The sequence below is a fragment of the Rhincodon typus genome, chromosome 10 (genome assembly GCF_021869965.1).
Source record: "Rhincodon typus isolate 14 chromosome 10, sRhiTyp1.1, whole genome shotgun sequence".
NCBI lineage: Eukaryota > Metazoa > Chordata > Chondrichthyes > Orectolobiformes > Rhincodontidae > Rhincodon > Rhincodon typus.
In genome coordinates, this window is record NC_063341.1 from 56,385,716 (window position 1) to 56,399,032 (window position 13,317).

Genomic DNA, 13,317 nt, shown 5'->3' on the forward strand with positions numbered 1-13,317 from the left:
GACTGATTAGGGAGAGTCAACAATGGCTTTGTGCATGGGAAATCGTGTCTCACTAACTTGATTGAGTTTTTTGAAGATGCAACAAAGAGGATTGACTAGGGCAAAGCAGTGGACATGATCTATATGGACTTCAGTAAGGCGTTCGTCAAGGTTCCTCATGGTAGACTGGTTAGCAAGGTTAGATCACATGGATTACAGTGAGAACTAGCTATTTGAATACAAAACTGATTCGAAGGTAGAAGATAGATGGTGGTGGTGAAGGTTGTTTTTCAGACTGGAGGACTGTGACCAGCGGTGTGCCACAAGGATTGTGCTGGGTCCACTGCATTTTGTCATTTATGTAAATGATTTGGATGTGAACATAGGAGGTATGGTTAGTAAGTTTGCAAATGACACTAAAATTGGAGGTGTAGTGGATAGAGAAGAAGATTACCTCAGAGTACAACAGGATCTTAATCAGATGGGCCAATGGGCTAAGGAGTGGCAGATGGAGTTTAATTTAGATAAATATGAGGTGCTGCATTTGGGAAAGGCAACAGGACTTATACACTTAATGTTAAGGTCTTGGGGAATGTTGCTGAACAAAGAGACCTTGGAGCGCAAGTCCTTAGTTCCTTGAAAGTGGAGTCGCAGGTAGATAGGTTAGTGAAGAAGGCATTTGGTATGCTTGCCTTTATTGGTGAGTGCATTGAGTATAGGTGTTGGGAGGTCATATTGTAGCTGTACAGGATATTGATTAGGCCACTGTTGGAATATTGCATTTAATTCTGGTCTCTCTGCTATGGGAAAGATGGTGTGAAATTTGAAAGGGTTCAGAAAAGATTTACAAGGATGGTGCCAGGGTTGGAGGGTTTGAGCTTTAGGGAGAGGCTGAATAGGCTGGGATTATTTTCCCTGGTGTGTCGGAGGCTGAGGGTTGACCTTATAGAGGTTTATAAAATCATGAGGGGCATGGATAGGGTAAATAGACAAGGTCCTTTCCCTGGGGTGGGGGAGTCCAAAACTAGAGGGCATAGGTTTAAACTGAGAGGGGAAAGGTTTAAAGGGGACTGAAGGGGGCAACTTCTTCACACAAAAAGTGGGTTGCCAGAAGAAGTGGTGGAGGATGGTACAATTACAACATTTAAAAGGAATCTAGATGGATATTTGAATAGCAGGGTTTAGCGGGACATGGGCCAAATGCTTTCAAACGGGACTAGATTTATTTAGGATATCTGGTCAGCATGGACGAGCTGGACTGAAGGGTCTGTTTCTGCGCTGTTTATCTCTATGATTCTAACTCCCACAGGAAACAGTACCTTCAGGATGAATGGGTACATTTGAAAGGAAGTTGGGTAGATATCTGCTGGTTGTGTTTGGAGGGCAGACCCGGAGAATCTGAGAGGTACTAACAACGCTGTTTGATAATTTGGGGGTAAACTAAGGGGAAGAAATTTAGTGTGACCTAAAGTAGGAGATCAACAAGTGGTGCTAGTGACAGGGAGAATTGGAGGTGGAGGGATAGTGATTTGGCATTTAGGCTCCTCTGAATCCCATGGAAAAACTTACCTAGGCTGCAGTTCATTAGTTTCATTGTGTGTTGAACAAATCGGCATCTGCATGGTTTTGTGCTCTGATCCATTCCAGCCTAAAAATTGAATTTGCATCTCTTGGATTCCAAATGCACGCTATAAAGGGCCTACAGTCTAAAACAGGCAGCTGCTTTGGGTGTTGCATTAAGCAGGGAGGGAATGGCATCGTGATAATGTCACTGAACCTGTAATCCAGAACACCAGTCTAATGTTTTAAGGACAAGGTTTATATGCCAAAATGGCAGATGATGAAATTTGAATTCAAGTAAAATAACGGGAGTAGAAGTGAAGTCGAATGGCAACCACATAACTACTGTTGAATTTTGTAAAAAACCCATCTGGTCCTCTAATTTCCTTTAGGAAAGGAAATCTGTCATCCTTACCTGGCCTGGACTGCATGTGGATGCTGAGATAACAAGGTGTAGAGCTGGATGAACACAGCAGGCCAAGTAGCATCATAGGAGCAGGAAGGCTGACGTTTCGGGCCTAGACCCTTCATCAGAAATGGGGAGGGGAAGAGGGTTCTGAAATAAATAGGGAGAGAGGGGGAGGCGGATAGAAGATGGATAGAGGAGAAGATAGGTGGAGAGGAAACAGACAGGTGGGGATGGAGCCAGTAAAGGTGAGTGTAGGTGGGGAGGTAGGGAGGAGATAGGTCAGTCCAGGGAGGTCCGACAGGTCAAGGGGGCGGGATGAGGTTAGTAGGTAGGAGATGGGGGTTGGGCTTGAGGTGGGAGGAGAGGATAGGTGGGAGGAAGGACAGGTTAGGGAGGCGGGGACGAGCTGAGCTGGTTTTGGGATGCGGTGGGGGAGGGGAAATTTTGTAGCCTGAAGAAGTTACCCTCCTCCCTCCGGACAAACCTCAGGGGATCTCTCTCCCACTGCAACTCTCTTGTAATCTCTTTGGCCTTGCGCCTTTACTGGCTCCATCCCTGCCTCTTTGACCTGTCTGTTGCCTCTCCACCTATCTTCTCCTCTATCCATCTTCTATCCGCCTCCCCCTCTCTCCCTATTTATTTCAGAACCCCCTTCCCCTCCACCATTTCTGAAGAAGGGTCTAGGCCCGAAACGTCAGCCTTCCTGCTCCTATGATGCTGCTTGGCCTGCTGTGTTCATCCAGCTCTACACCTTGTTATCTCAGATTCTCCAGCATCTGCAGTTCCTACTATCTCTGCATGTGGATGCTGTTGGCTAAGCCACATCAAAAGAATAAATAAAAGAAAGCACTTTTATAATTTGTTGCTTGTCTCTTTGGCAATGATTGTAATGTTACAAATTATATATTGAAGCCACTTTGACCTGTTTATGCTGAATAATAGAAGTGAAAACTGGCTTTCATTATATAGTAATTACACATTTTCTCATGGTTTAAGTGAACTTGATGCACTGACTGGTCTTTCCCTCCGTTGATTCATTATTGATTTGCCAAATTGTGGGTGTGAGGAATCAAGTTAAGACTGCCTCAGTGTAACTTTGATAATATATGAAATTGCCTCAAATGAAAAGAAACATTCAACCGTGTGTAAAATGGGTCTAACAGTTTTGGAAGCAGAATCACTGATGGATGCATGATGAAGTAAATTTAGAACACCCACTCTGCTGGAATCCAACATAGAGAGAGCAGATGAAACAAACTCCCTCTCCTCACAGCATAGATTCTAAAGTGAATTAGAATCAAGATAACCCAGCTCCCCACATCTTTATGTAAGTTCACAACTCAAGGATGCATGGTTTCTAACAAATTGATTGTGAGTAAACTCAGCTTGATAGATCACCACGATAAATCTAGGTGGAAAAGAATTCACCATAGTTTTCAGTAAGAATATCCTTTTAATGTTTAAGTAAAGGACTGTTTCCTTAGCACAGAATAGTTTTATTCCGGACATAGCTCATGCCATATCTGGGTTCAAAATACCCCCATCTGATGGATGAATTCACTCCCAACGTACCACCAGTCGCCTGCAGAAATGTAATGACAAGAGCAACAGATTCAAGAGAAGCTGCCTCCATACAATAATTCCATATGTTATAGCTCTTCTGGTCCAAGAGTAAACAACTCAAGGTCTAGGGAGAGAAATAACATAGTTTGATTGGAGGAGCAGCAAGCAGGTGGAGGAAACAGAAATTAGGAGGAGCTATTCCTCCATTCACAGATTACTTTTCCAAAGCTGCTGCTCCAGCATCTCCATTAATGGGTTCTCTCTCTCACACCCTTGCTGCTCCATCACAGGCAGAAGTTATTGTTGCAGGAGGAAGGTTGAGGACTATGATGAGGCATAGGAGATAAAGGTGGTGACACCTTGCTTCCTTTAACTGAAGCATGATGTATATAATCCAGCAGTGTCATGCTGTATTGTTGGGATGTACATCATCTTGTATTACTAGCACTAAATGTGTGTAAAGCTGAAATATTGAAATACTGAGGTCACTCTGGTGAATTTACTCATATGCATTAACCCACAGTCTTTATAGCAATAAAAGAAAAACCTGATTTTGAAAAAAAATGAAATAGAAGCTAAAGAACAAGAAATGTGATGATTGACAGTGAAAGTAACTGATAGAGATGAAATGTGTTAAGCAAACCAAATTCATTTCTATCTTTGATTTCTCTTCACAGAAGTTACTAGACTTGCTGATATTTTCCGGAAATTTCTGTTTTTGCTTCATTTCTGTCTTGCAGTTTGCACAATTATGGAGGCAGTGGTGTGGCGACAATGTCATGAGACTAGTAATGCAAAGCTCCAGGCTCATGGGTTCAAATCCCACCATTGCAGATGGTGAAATTTGACTCCAATTAAAGTTTTAAATGGCAAACGTGGTGCTATTGTCAATTGTCAGAAAAATCTATCATGTTCACTAATGTTCTATATGGAAGGAAATCCGCCATCCTAATCTGGTCTGACCTACATTTTAGTCCAGACACACAGACACATGGTTGACTCTTAACTGCCCTCTAAAATAGCCAAGAGATCCAATGGGTTTGATTGTGATTAGGGATGGGAAACAAATGGCCTGTCAAGTGATGCCCCCATCCAATGCAAGAAGAAAAAACATTATTGTAAATAAATCAAATTTTTATCAAGGAGTAAAATGTCTAATAGTATATTTAGACTGTATAGGTAAGTATTCAATAATGTGGCTATAATGGAAACTTTCATTTCAACCAAACTGCTGTTATTCACATTCCGTACATTTTCTCTGTTCTAGTTTTGAACCACTATTTCACACTGTTGGCAAATAAAGGGATTATTTTAAATCAAGTATTGACACATAATTGGCACACAAATTCAATCTAATCTATCATTGGAGGGGTGACCTCATAATTTACAGAGGTCTACAAAATAACGAGAGGCATGGATAAGGTGAATAGCCAGGGTCTTTTCCCCAGGGTAGGGGATTGCAAAACTAGGGGGCATAGGTTTAAGATGAGAGGGCGAAAATTTAATTTTGTTGGGCAACTTTTTCCACACAAAGGATGGTGCATATATGGGACAAACTGCAAGAGGAAGTGGTAGAGGCAGGTACAATTACAACAGTTAAAAGACATTTGAACAGATACATGAATAGGAAAGGTTTAGGGGGATATGGCCCAAACATAGGCAAAAAAACTAGTTTAGTTTGAGAAACCTGGCTGGCATGGACATTTTGGCCTGAAGGGACCGTTTCCATGCTGTATGACTCCATGACTCTATCCTTGGTTTCAGATTGGATGAGCTATTATAGTCTCTCCATTTCGCCTCCCTGCAATTTTATCAAAAGGAGGAAACCTCAAGAAAAGAATCAACACAAATACAAGTGATTGCATTACCTATTAAAGGAGTCAGTCAGAATTAAAGAGAAGCCCTAAGAATCAAAAAATAGTCCTCAAGAGACACAGCAGAAATTCATCCCAAGGAAGAAGAAACATACTTAGGGGAGGATGAGGCAACCATGCCTGACAAAAGTTCAGGGATAGCATAAAGGCAAAAGAAAAAGCATACAATGTGGTGAAGATTAGCGGGAAGTCAGAGGTTTGGGAAGCCTTTAAAAACCAGCACAGAATAAGTTAAATTCAATTAGGAGGCTGGAAGATGAAATATGAGAACAAGCTATCTCTTAATATAAAATAAGATTGCAAGAGTTTTTTTAGTATATCTAAAAGATAAGACAGAGGCAAGAGCGGACATTGGACCACTAGAAAATGAGGCTAAAGAAGTCATAATGGGGAACAAAGAAACGGCACAGGAACTGAATGGGTAATTTGTATCAATTTTCACAGTGGAAGACAACAGCAGCATACCAGAACTCCAAGAGAGTCAGAGGGCATGTAGTGGCCATCACTAAGGAGAAAGTGTTGGAAAGCTGAAAGGGCTGAAGGTGGATAAATCACCTGGACCAGATGCAGTAAACCTCAGAGTTTTGAAGGAGATAGCTGAAGAGATTGTGGAGTCATTGGTGGTAATCTTTCAGGAATCACTGGAGTTAGGGAGGGTCCCAGAAGACTGGGAAAATAGTTAATGTAACACCCCTGTTTAAGAAAGGAGGGATGCAGAAGACAGGATACTATAGGCTTGTTAGCCTGACCTGCGTCATTGTAAGATTTTAGAATCCATTATTAAGTATGACATTGCGGAGTACTTGGAACAGCATGGTAAAATAGGGCTGAATCAGCATAGCTTCATGCGCAACAAATCTGTTCGAATTCTTTGAGGAGGTAACAAGCAAGTTGGACAAAGGAGACCCAGCAGACATGTTCTATTGGATTTCCAGAAGGCCTTTGACAAATTGGCACACAGAAGGCTGCTAAATAAGAGCCATGGTTTTAGGGACAAGGTACTGGTATGGAAAGAAGATCGGCTAACTGGCAGAAGGCAGAGAGTAGGAGTAGAAGGGTCTTTTTCAGAACGGCAACTGGTGACTAGTGGAGTTCTTCAGGGGCCTGTGTTGGGATCATAACATTATATAGTAACAATCTAGGCAAAGGAACTGAGGGCATTGTTGCTAAGTTTGCGGATGACACAAAGATAGGTAGAGAGACAGGTAGTGATGAGGAAGCAGGGTGGCTGCAGGACGATATGGACAAGCTAGGAGAGTGGGCAAAGAAGTGGCAGATGGAATGCAATGTGGGAAAGTGTGAGGTTATGCACTTTGGTAAGAAGAATAGAGGCATAGACTATTTTCTAAATTGGGAAAGGCTTCAGAAATCTGAAGTACAAAGGTATATGGGAGTTCTAGTTCAGGTTTCTCTTAAGATTAACACGCCGGTTTGGTTGGCAGTTAGGAACGCAAATGCAATGTTAGCATTCATTTCAAGAGGAGCGATTTACTGCTGAAGCTGTTTAAGGTTCTGGCCAGACAAGATTTGGAATATTGTGAGCAGTTTTGGGCCCTGTATTTAAGGAAGAATGTGTTGGTCTTGGAGGGTGTTCAGAGGTTCTTTACAAGAGTAATCCAGGGGATTGTCATATGAGGTCTGTATTCAATGGAGTTTAGAAGGATGAGGGGAAATCTGATTGAAACTGACAAAATACTGACAGGTCTGGATAAAGTGGATGTGGAGAATATGTTTCCACTAGCAGAAGAGACTCGGACCCAAGGGCACAGCCTCAGAGTGATGGGACGACCCTTTAAAACTGAAATGAGGAGGAATTTCTTCAGCCAAAGGGTGGTTAATCAGTGAAACTCATTGCCCCAGAGGGCTGTGGAAACCGAGACATTGAGTGCAGTTAAGACAGAAATGGATAGGTTCTTGATTGGTAAGGGAATCAAGGGTTATGGGGAGAAGGCAGGAGAATGAGGTTTAGAGTGATGGAATGGTAGAGCAGACTGAATGGTCTAAATACCCTAATTCTGTTCCTATATCTTATGGTCTAAGAAAATTTCAAAAAGAGCCCTTTGGAGAATGGGAATGACATATACTACCATTCATGGAGTCAAACAGCTGTACAGCATGGAAACAGACCCTTTGATCTAACTTGTCCCTGCCGACCAGATATCCCAAATTAATCTAGTCCCATTTGCCAGCATTTGGCCTATTTCCCTCTAAACTCTTCCTATTCATATACCCATCCAGATACCTTTTAAATGCTGTAATTGTACCAGCCTCCACCACTTCCTCTGTCAACTCATTCCATACACACCCCACCCTCTGCGTGAAAAAGCTACCACTTAGGATCCCTTTTAAATTTTTCCCCTCTCACCTTAATCCTATGCCCTGTAGTTTTGGACTCCACTATCCTGAGGAAAAGGCCTTGGCTATTCACTCTATCTATGCCCCTCACGATTTTATAAATTTCTACAAGGTCACACCTCAACCTCCAGGGTAAATAGACCCAGCCTATTCAGCCTCTCCCTGTAGCTCAAACTCTCCAACCCTGGCAACATCCTTGCAAACATTTTCTGAACCTCTCAAGTTTCACAACATCTTTCCTATAGCAGGGAGACCAGAATTGAGTGCAGTATTCCAAATCCATTATTAATTAATGGTGGACAAGGTCAGAAATCACATGACACCAGGTTAAATTCCAACAGGTTTATTTGAAAGCACAAGTTTTCGGAGCTTCACTCCTCCTTCAGGTGTTGGTGAGGGTTGTGGTATCAGACACAGAATTTATAAAAGATCAAAGGGTAGGACAGTGACTTGAAAGGAATTTGGGGATTTACATACATATTAATCAATTAAAATCTTCTAAATGATTAAAGATTTATCAGCATCTTAGGTTCATCTAATACAACTTCATCAGTGGTGTGACCCTTTGATCTTTTGCTTATAGATTCGGTGTCTGATACTGCCTCTCTCACTAACACCTGAAGAAGGAGCGAAGCTCTGAAAGCTTGTGTTTTCAAATAAACCTGTTGGACTTTAACCTGGTGTCGTGTGATTTCTGACCTTGTCCACCCCAGTCCAACACCGGCACCTCCACATCATAATTAATGGTGGGACATCTGCTTATGATTCTTCAGATGCTATGCTCTCAATTCACTGCAAACTGTCTAGAAGAGAGAAAGGCTAGAACCAGTGAAAGGAAAGAGTTTTCTACATATAAAGGGAAGTTAGTCAGAAGTCAACTCTATTTTTGTGCATCTCCCAGCGGGTAATTACAGAGTACTGTTGATGATAGTCTGAGTTCAAGTTGATTGCCTTCTCTGCCAACAGATGCTATGTAGTGAAATAGACTGTAAAATCATCACAGAATAGTTGATGATTTTACCATCATGCCCATTCTACCTCTCTATTAGAGTTACCCACTTAGTCCCACACCTTGCCTTTTCCCTGTTGTCCTACAAATATAGTCTCTTCACAGAGATTAAATTTGTTTTTTTAAGTTGCTTCTATTGATTCAAGTATTAACTGTTGCCTCACAATGTTTTATGATCAATTTGCTATACTTACAATGTGCAGCAGCCCAGACAGATTGAGTTGGCAATTCCCTGCTCTCATCTGTTTCACTTTTCAGGGATCCTTGACTCTCCAGAGGTTCTTGGCTTTCCATTGAAGTCCTACTGATGGAAACTTTCTTGTCCTGAGCTGGTATCTGTCTGGATTGTGGGTTATTCACTGGAAACCTGTTCTCCTCTTGGGATGAAGCAATTGTACTGGCAATCAGGGATAGAAAGATGGCCAGTGTCCAATAAGTAGCCTTCAAGATAAGAGCCGTAATAAATAACATTTCAAAGATCAAATCAGACAGAAATGTTTCTCCTTTGCTCTCATATGACAGTATTCAGAGCTTTGACACAAAATAAGGCTTATTTCTAAAGGCCAAGTTCAAGAAGGTTTGGAACAACATCAAAGAAAATGAGCCAACCTCCCCTTCAAAGCAAACTATCAGCAACAAACAGAATCATTTGGAATTTTACGCTAGGTTTGGGCTATATCATCGCATTGACATATTGGCTGCATTAAGCACTTTTGTCAGAAGGGCTCAGTCTGCCTGAAAGTACCAGATAACCAATTTCTCATTGCAAAGTAGTTAAAACACAGGGCTGGCTCATGTGCAAAGGCACCCGAAGCAGATTGTTTAAAGTCTACAGCAGACTTTCAAAATACAATAGATTGAGATTCACTGACCTCCAGAAGAGGAGAAAGGTGGATGGGACAGTGATTTGCAACAGTAAGGATTTCAGACCACAGCAGACTATAACAAAATCTTGGCCTCAGAAGAATTGGCTTGATTTTTAAAAAATTCATACCTGCCATCTTCTCAGAGGTTTTATGGGTAAATCAGCCAGACCTCCTGAATCTATCAGATTGACACCATCACACTCTTGCTTGCACCTGTCTAAAAAGATTAAAATTTAAATTGAAAACAAAATTAAAGTTTCCAGTCCCTAAGAGAGTTCCAAGCTAAGTGAAATCTGTAGAAGCAATTAACTGTGCCTATGTTCGTACAGTGAATAACCGATGATCCTATTTTATTACTTTATGAACAGTAATCTCTGGTAGAGATAGATGAGGTGTTGGGTCATATGATGACAAGTAACTAAAACAAGCTTTTACATCACTTATAAACAAAGCAAAGGTTATTAAACTGGAGCTGACAGATGATAATTTAAATGAGTTCAGGCAAAGGTCCATGTAATAGCAGCAGTGCCTATAATCTGTAGATCACACTAGTTTTCAAATCACTGAGTAGCCCTGCCAATTCCTTCCTTAAATGTTTAACACTTACAAAGAATGGCCATGGTCTTAAAAGGATCCAATCTGGCCAGATAACAAATCTTTCATGCTTAGGTTAAATATATTTAGATATAAAATGGGGAGTGATTGATTTTAATCAATTCAATATTTCAGCTGAACTGGTGTTGAGTCTTTGCAGGACAGCAAGAAATACTATACTTGGATTAGGATTATGTAGACATTACAGGACTCTATAAATTGAAGAATAACAGGCAATTTCATAGATTGTTGAGTCATAGCCTCTAAACCATGCATTCAGCAATGACATCTCAACGATGACAAGAGAAAGTATTGAACAAAAACACGTTGTACAAGAGAAGTGAAATTAACCTTTTAGAAATCACTGGGCAAGTATTTATGCTTCAGCCAGATGTCATTTATATTTAAGGCTGGATCAGGAATTCTATAGAATAGATGCTGACATTAAGTAATTTAAACCATTGACATCTTATAACCTTCAAAACCAGTTTCCTCCATTGGAATTTCACCCTGCATTTAAATTACAATGGTAACAACAGTGCAGTGAAAATACTATCCATTAATTCATGTGAAAAGTGAACAGGAATATCCACTGAGGACAAGCACCAGCTCATCTTCCATAATCTCCATGACTAAACAGTTTGCCAACATTAACAGTTTAGGTTTCACATATGGGGAATAGACATTTAGTAGGTGAGACAGTTAATTGTTAATGGCTGCACGCAGGAATCTGGTGAATCTTCAGGAGTGGAGGGGGAAGAGAAGTCAGACCAAAGGCATGAAAGGTGGCATAATCAGAAAACATGTTAATGCCCTGTAAACTGCAATTCATTCCCACATTTATTACATTCAAGTTCCAAATAACATAGTGCCCTCGAACAAACAGCTTTTCTCTCATTATTTTTTGCTCATTGCTCTTATCTCACACACTTGACTGAATTACTGACACTGAATAGTGACTTTTCTCCACCCCAAACACCACACAGCCCCACCTATGTAGCCATTGGATGAATTTCTCAATTGCCATCACTTCAATTTTTTGAGTCTGTCAAGTTTTGTTACCATGAGTACATTTCTTGATCTATAATCCCATTTTCTACTTATGCTCCCTAAGCATGCACTAGCTTAAACAGAATAATTAGTTCCATTTAAATACAGCTTTATGAGTGCTGTTGGCTCTCCCCTGACATCAGGTAATACAGACATTACAGCAAGTTTATTTAGTCTTCTCTGAAAATTAAGTTTACACTGAACATTTTTACAAATCAACATATTATAACTATAATGTACTACTGACTGGTGATGCTGAGGCATTTAAGAGGGTATTGGATGATTATTTAGATACAAATAATATGCAAGGTTAAGGGGAAAAGCTGGAAATTGGCAGTAAGTAAAGATGCTCATTTGAAAATCTGATGCAGACATAATAGGCCCAAAAGACTCCCTTCTGCATTGTATCACCTTTCTGACTCTAGGGAACTCAATTAATTAAAAGAGAAAGAAAATTTTAAATACATTTAAAAATACTTTTCTGGGATTTCCTGCCAAAATAAAACTCATCAACTTGCATTTATATAGCACTTTAATGTAGCAAAATTTGCCAACACACTTCACAAGGCATTAATTAAACAAGTAACACTTGGTTAGAAACAAAATTCTGACACAAAGTGTGGCCTTGAGGAAAAGACAGGATCATCCTGGATTTATTAGGATCTCTGTGGACTTAGCAGATCACAGGCAAATCAGCAATACACTTGACCTCAGCCCTTCTAAGCAAGAGGTCAGAAAAATCACTCAGGTTTCCTCCTCCCAATTGCTTACATTTGCTCCTCGGCAAAGAGGATTATCAGCAGTCATTCCTGCTGCTGTTCACTGACTGTCATCTTTGGACAGGTTGCATTGTTTAGTTCTAGAGTCCCAATGCAGCGGGGAGGATCAGCAGTTTGTCTGGTTGCAGCTTTACCTCCTCGGGGGAAGGCTGTGATTTGGACGGTACATGATGGGAGTATTAGTAGAGCATCAATTCAAACAGATTCCAGCAGACAGGCAGATTGACACCTGTGATTTCCTGGTCAGCACCTCTACTTTTTGGTGCACATGTGAACTGATCCTGGTGGAACATAAGAACATAAGGAATAGAAGCAGGAGTAAACCATCTGTCCCATCAAGCCTGCTCCACCATTCAATAAGATCATGGCTGATCCTTTTGTGGACTTACCCACCCATTTACTATAACCCTTAATTCTTTTACTGTTCAAAAACCTATGTTTGCCTTAAAAACATTCAACGAGGTGACCTCAACTGCTTCACTAGGCAGGGAATTCCACAGCATCACAATCCTTTGGGTGAAGAAGTTTCTCTTCAACTCAGTCTTAAATCTGCTCCTTCTTATTTTGAGGCTATGCCCCCTAGTTCTAATTTCACCCACCAGTGAAAACAACCTCCCTGCTTCTATCTTATCTATTCCCTTCATAATTTCATATGTTTCTATAAGATCCTCACACATTCTTCTAAATTCCAACAAGTATAGTCCCGGTCCACTCAATCTCTCTTCATAAGCCAACCCTCTCAACTCTGGAGTCAATCTAGTGGACCTCCTCTGTACTCCCTCCAGTGCCAGTACATCGTTTCTCAAATAAGGAGATCAAAACTGTAGACAGGAAGCAGGGAGGAGATGGAGCAAGGCAGTTTGATCCCTAAAAAAGAGGCTCAATTTTTACATGAGGTGTGTGAAAAATTCCTAAATTTTAAAGCCAAAAGGTATGGGTCACTTTCCAGATAAGATCAATTTTTACTCATATTATATGTATGGTACTTCTGAAGTGTAACCTCTCTTGGAATGTAGGACACATGGCAGCTAATGTGTGCAAGAATAAGAATGCAACAAAACTATGTGTTTTTATGACATTTTGAGGGTTAAATATTAATCCAGACAGATTGATGGTAAAAGTGATGAGGTTCTTCATTGTTACCAGAGCCTTGTCACAGCTGACAGTTCAGAAATTCATTTAGCAGCCTCGCGACCTTTCTGATACGCTGTATCCAAGGCTCCACCAGAAGGGAAAGCCTGACAAGGGTTGCCATTAACTTTCTGACCTTGTCCATGGA

General features: G+C 40.8%; 1 protein-coding gene across 1 annotated transcript in view; it reads right to left on the reverse strand.

Moving 5' to 3' along the window:
- The window catches only part of LOC125484268, a 110,329-nt gene that overhangs the window by 11,939 nt on the left and 85,073 nt on the right, over positions 1 to 13,317 (reverse strand). The window contains exons 2-3 of the mRNA XM_048602304.1: positions 9,744 to 9,832; positions 8,944 to 9,190 (exon numbers count right to left, since the gene is read on the reverse strand). Of these exons, the coding sequence (XP_048458261.1) occupies positions 8,944 to 9,190; positions 9,744 to 9,832 (336 nt within the window). The remainder of the gene's footprint in view (positions 1 to 8,943; positions 9,191 to 9,743; positions 9,833 to 13,317) is intronic.